This window comes from Pistacia vera, unplaced genomic scaffold, assembly GCF_008641045.1.
Source record: "Pistacia vera cultivar Batoury unplaced genomic scaffold, PisVer_v2 Contig581, whole genome shotgun sequence".
Lineage (NCBI taxonomy): Eukaryota > Viridiplantae > Streptophyta > Magnoliopsida > Sapindales > Anacardiaceae > Pistacia > Pistacia vera.
Window position 1 is genome coordinate 587,170 of NW_022196425.1, and position 6,125 is coordinate 593,294.

A 6,125-nucleotide genomic window follows, 5' to 3' on the forward strand; every position below is an offset into this window, starting at 1 on the left:
AGAAATGAAAACAATTTAGTTTCTTCTTTGTTATTTTTGAAATTCATAGTTGGTGGAAGAAATCAGGTGGTTTTCTTCAAATTCTTAGAATGCAGATGGATCTCATTGCTGATTTTTAGCGAAAATGATAAAAAGGACCATGAATGGATCTTGGAAGAGATAGGGATTCAAACCCATGCCCTTTCGGACCAGTGCCTGAAAGGCTTGAAACTGGCGCCTGAGAACAACTGGCCATCTTGACGAGATGATCAAATGGCCAGTGCTGAATATGGCGCTAAGACCAACTTGGCCATGACGATCAAACAAATTGCCCCACGTCTCTGATGGTATAAAAGCAAAAGATGAACTCTTTTATTACGATTGGAAAAGAAGCCCACGATGTTTTGAAATTCACATACATCACGATGTAATTTTTACATCAACTCTTTGAACAAATAAAGGAAACATAATTTTAAAAGTACTAAAAGAAGGATGCCCAAGGCGGTGAGTGAAGCCAGATTTTTCTCTCTGGTTGATGGAATTTCGGAAAGGAATGACTGGGGTAACCGATTCTCAGTTCTTTTGGTCAGACAACAATCAAGATAGTAAAAGCAGTCACTAGTCCTGAAAAAACAATGAGAAGGGTTAAAGATCACATGACAATTAAGTCTTGGGTTAACGATGGATGGACGCAAGGTTGGTGGAAAGTTAGGAACGTGGAAAAGACCCGCACCAAGTAAATAAATGTAGAAACAAATAAATTTTGCACGATGTATTTTTATATTAATGATGTTAAATGACAAATATACCCTTAATTCATAAAATTAAACAGTAGAAAACAGGGGTGCAATCGTTAATATCAGAACCTAAAAAAAGGAAAAGTTTTAGGCCAAACCTCAGATGTGGAAATGGAATTAACCCATATTTTGCAAGACACATTTAGTGGAAGTGTGAACCCTAATCCTAACCTTGAATGAAATTATAAGTTCTTTTATGTAATCTCCTTCCATCTATATGTCAGATTCATAGTGTTAACTCTGTACAGATTTTTTTTTTTTTTTTTTTTAAAGACAATGACAGATGAGGAAGACGAATAATTTGACCGATGATTCAGAATATTTCTCTAATGGGCCCTTGCCTGCAAAATTGTTTGTTCTCACTATTCTAACACTTGGATCAATGACTGTAAATATTAAACAATACTTAGCCCCACATTGCCGGAGATGTTATCTCACCCTTTTTAACATTTTAATTAATCCAATTTAAGCAATTTTTTTTTTTAAAAAATTTCTTATCTAATTTTATTCATCTTCTAATTGTGAAAAATAGAAAGATAAAAAAATCATAATATTCCTCTAAAATTTATCATGAACCACCTCTTTTATGAAACCAGTGTTGAACCATTTATCATAATTTCCCCATATTTTAATAATTATCACATCATTCAGAAGAATAGTTTAGGATTTAATCAAATTAACAACCCCCCCATGTGACATCAATCATGATTAATGTAAGTTTTAACTTTAGGGTTCTTAAAATAATCAGTCGAAAATAAAATACTTAAAAGGCAAGTTGCATGCGTTTCATGTGAAAGAAATGACAGAAAGAGACGAAGAGAAGTTTATAAAATATAGAGACACTCATTTTGGCTTCTCTGTCCTTTTGTTTAAATAATACAAAGCTTTTTGCCTCTTACATTCACCAAGAGACGCTTAGTTCAGTTAATTACTTCCAAGTTGTATCCAAAATATGGTTTCCCAATTATTATCTTCTTCTTCTAGCTACTGACGATCACAATCCGACAAACAAAACAACAATATATATTTGACAATATTAATGGCATCTCTCACACATTCTCATTAACCAAACTGTATTAACCAAAATGGGAGCTCTCTCTTCACCCATTTCTCTCTTTTTGTTCTCTCCTAAGCAAAATAATGTTCCAACTAACATGCAAAGGCACCAACGGGTTATCAAGTTTTGTGTCAACAATGTGATGGCTAAGTCAACGGTTTCCACGACTGAGAGGACAAGCTTTGGGTTCAAGAATTTGACTGAGACTTTCTGGGTTGATGTACATGGAGCAGAAGGGAGACCGCTTAATGTTATTGTTTCTGAGGCGATAAATGTAGGTTCAGAAAGTGTTGAGAAGGTGGAGAATGTGGGCGTTAGAATTGAGTTGAGTAATGGATGTGTTGGGTGGGGTGAGGTGGCAGTGGTTCCTTTGGTTGGTGGAGATGATCAAGCTAAGGCTCTTGTGAAAGTGAGAGAGGCATGTCAGTTTCTGAGGCAAACTCCACCAATGACTTTGAATCTGGCTCTTGATGAGATTGCAGCAATTCTTCCTGGGGCTGAATTTGCTTCTGTGAGTACAATTAAAATGTAGTTGCTTTCTTTTTTAAAATTTATTTGATTTTTTTTGGTGATTTGTATTTGATGTTTACGGACTATGTTCCGTTTGCTAAATATTTGAGTTTGGCGGATAAACCTCTTAACTGTATGGATTTAAATTTATCATGTCAAATAGACAATTAATTTTTTCTTTAATTTTCAGAGGTCTTGAGTTGACCCATCTAGAGCAAAATCTAGTTCTATGGTTTTTAGTTGTCGTCAGAGCTGGTTCTGATAATGCTCATGCATGAAGACAACTGCATCTGATTTTATTCTTTCATATGTCATGGTTGAAATGTGATAGATGAATAGAAACGTTAAATTTTGAGGTTTAAAACTACTATTGGTCTATTCTGCATAATTTGCTCAGGGAGTCAGGGTCCCTTATATCGCTTTCAATTACTTGTTCATTGGATGAGCTAATGATTTATGAAGTATGATTAGTACAAGATTGAGATTCCATCACTGGCGCCGGCACACTGACTGATTGAGATACATCTATAAACTCTTATTCAAAGTAATATTAATTAAGATGAATTGTGAGCGTTGTTATTGTGCAAAAAGATAATTGTCAGCACCCTTTTTGTTTCATTGACTTTTTTTAAGCCCAGTGGTCAACTCTTTCTAAGAGATTTTCCTTTCTGTGTGTGCTGGTTTGAAGGATTTTGTTCAACTTGTTGAGCTGCTATATCTGTGATTGAAGGTTAGGACAGGAGTTGAAATGGCATTGATTGATGCAGTTGCCAGTAGCATTGATGTGCCCCTATGGAGATTGTTTGGTGGAGTGTCGAATAGCCTATCCACTGCTATTACAGTTGAGTTTCTGATTTACATCCACAATATGGCAGTGGCTTGCTAGCTTTTGTTGCCTTGTTGGTTTTACAGTTAAATTTCAGACTTCGTCTAAGATACTTTTGTATGTGCAGATTCCATCTGTCTCCCCATCTGAAACCACTGAATTGGCTTCAAAATACTGTAAATTGGGATTTAAGACCTTAAAGCTTAAGGTGGGAAAAGATCTGAATGCAGATATTGAAGTTCTACAAGCCATACAAACTGTTCATCCCCATTGCTCACTTATCTTGGACGCAAATGAAGGATACAGTTCCAAGGAAGCAATTGAAGCACTTGGAAAGTTAAATGGTAAAACATGCTCTTAAGTTATTGTTGGATTTTCTTGTTTCTTTGATTAATGAAAGCATCTTGAATTGTTATGTATTATAGATAAGGGGATAATTCATTTTCTATTTGAACAACCGGTTCATAGAGATGATTGGAAAGGTCTTCGTGATGTCAATAATGTCGCGAGAGACGTATATGGGATAAATGTCATTGCAGATGAAAGTGTCAAGAGTTTGGTTGATGTTCAGAAAGTTATCAAGGAAAATCTCGCTAGTGTTATTAACATTAAACTTTCCAAATTTGGGGTCATGGGGACCCTTGAAATTGTTGAGGTTGCTAGATTATGCGGCATGAAGCTTATGATCGATGGCATGGTTGAGACAAGACTTGCCACAGGCTTTGCAGGTCACCTGGCTGCTGGTCTTGGATGCTTCAAGTAATTGTTCTTTTTGTGACTTCATTTTGTAGCAAATAGTTACTTGTAGGCAGTAGTTTTCTATTGAAAAATTTTATCTACTTCTTGTGCACAACCACTGAAATTTACGCGGTAAAAATTTAATACTTTCTTATTTCTGTTGCAAATTTGTTTGCAGATATATTAATCTGAATAGCCCTCTTCTTTTGCTAGAGGATCCAGTGGTGGGAGGTTATGAAGGTATATTTGCTTTAAAGCATAAATGATTTTGTAATTAGATATTGGCAATGATTTGGTAATATTGTCTAGTGGTTTTGAAAGTTTAGGCTTTTCATGACCTTAAATAATAAGTTTTTGGTGATTTCTGTGGCTAGTTTCTGGTGCCATTTACAATTTCGTAAATGCTAGAGGTCAAGGAGGTTTCCTGAAATGGAGCACTATTTCCTGGTGAGTTATTCGATTACTTACTGTAATGAGTACCAATCTATTTCACTTTCATTTTTCTACAAAATAGCAGAGAAATCGTGCTACATCTTAACATAATAAATTATAAGACATTATTAATTCTGTCATATTATTTCTTTCATTGGTCAGACGCTCTTTTGAGATTCTGGATTTAAATTCTGTTATTTAATTGACAGATGTGGTAAAAGTTGGCCCTTTTTGTCCTTCAGGATTGTTGACTCCTATAATTAGCTCATACATGTTAGACAATTATCCTGCAGTTAGCTTGCAAAATCTACACCCTTCTACTTGACACATATATCTTAGTATACAGAACTAAATGCAAAAATGTTGAGAAAGGGACAACTCTGTCTATGGATCCTTTCTTTACTGGGTATTTACAGTAAATGTTTTTAGAAGTCGAACAGAAATTGGCAGATGGTGATAAGGAAAGATCAGATTACAAACCGTGTAATTTGGTGCTGCTCTGAATTTTCTGAAGTATTCCACAAGCCGCTATGGTGTTACTACCTTACTTTCCTGGAACAGCAAGTAGTGGAAAAGCTTTAAAGCAGCTAAATTTTAAGAATGAAAACATGAGATAAAATTTTGTTTTCCTCTGAGTTAGTAAGGAAGACATTTAGCTTTTTTCAAAGTGTTATAAGATTGAAATTGTTGGTGACAATATGTTGATTTTTTCAATGTTTCCATAACACTAGACGAACCTTGTGAACCATGAGTGTAGTTGGGATAAAATATTGTTTCGAGCATGAAGAAAGTAAAGCCAACTGGATCTCTGCATCTGCATGATTAATTTGGAAAAGAGTATGCAAGAAAGTCTTTACTTGAAACATTTCTCTAATAGCTACTGGGAATTTGACAACCATAACAGAACGAATATATTAAAACTTTTAACGGGGAAGCTTGGTATTGAATATGAGACTAAATTCTGGTCCAGGCAGGAGCCGTTATATGAAACTGTTTAGGAGTATCAAAGTTAGATATCAACGAGAACATGAGCGATTTTTAGTAGGGAAATAAAGATCTCCTAGTTTTAACATCAGCCATAGATTCAAATCAGAGAAGAATTCTAAAGAATGTTTGTTTTGTCTTTTTTAATCCCATATTAGGCTTCCTGTTAATGGGATGGAAATCGAGATTGCCATAGAATGTGCAAATAATCAGCGTTACACAGAAAGGAGATTCGCAGCTTAATTCCGCTAATGATTAGTTCTAAATTCAGAAGGCTTAGCTCATTATTTACATTTTAAAAATGCTTATTTCTGTTCAATTTTAATTGACTCGTTTTGAATTTCACCATCCATTTGCTGAGTTTGTCACTCCGCAGATTCATGAACTGGTATGACAAAAGTGGGCAGCAAGCATCATGAACATTAGACTTTGCAATCATGGAGGTAAATTTTCAGATTTTTAAGAAAAAAACTTCTACAGAGCTTGTACAAAATCCTTTGTAATTGTTGTAGAAGAACTGTAGGTTTGTATTTATATCAGCAGTAAGATGAAGATTAATCTCCAAGTGTCAAAATCTGTAATTGAATCCATTATTGAATAATTGTACAACCATGAAAAGACTGCCATCTGTTTCACCGTGACCGTGACGCCGAAGGTAAACGTCTATAATATCATAAATTATTCTTGTTACCCCAGCTACCCACTGCTATGTCTTGTCCTACATATTTAAGAGAAAAGACATTAACCAATTAATGAAACCTATTTCTTTCAAGATTTAATTTCTGTTTAACATAAATTATTG

General features: G+C 34.9%; 1 protein-coding gene across 1 annotated transcript; it reads left to right on the forward strand.

Moving 5' to 3' along the window:
* The first annotated feature begins 1,716 nt into the window (after positions 1-1,716).
* Positions 1,717-4,358, forward strand: LOC116109519 (L-Ala-D/L-amino acid epimerase-like). The gene is made up of 6 exons (XM_031395745.1): positions 1,717-2,344; positions 3,074-3,184; positions 3,297-3,513; positions 3,595-3,928; positions 4,086-4,147; positions 4,282-4,358. Exons 1-6 carry the CDS (start codon positions 1,862-1,864, stop codon positions 4,356-4,358), a joined length of 1,284 nt encoding a protein of 427 aa, XP_031251605.1. The 5' UTR covers positions 1,717-1,861.
* The last annotated feature ends 1,767 nt before the right edge of the window (positions 4,359-6,125 follow it).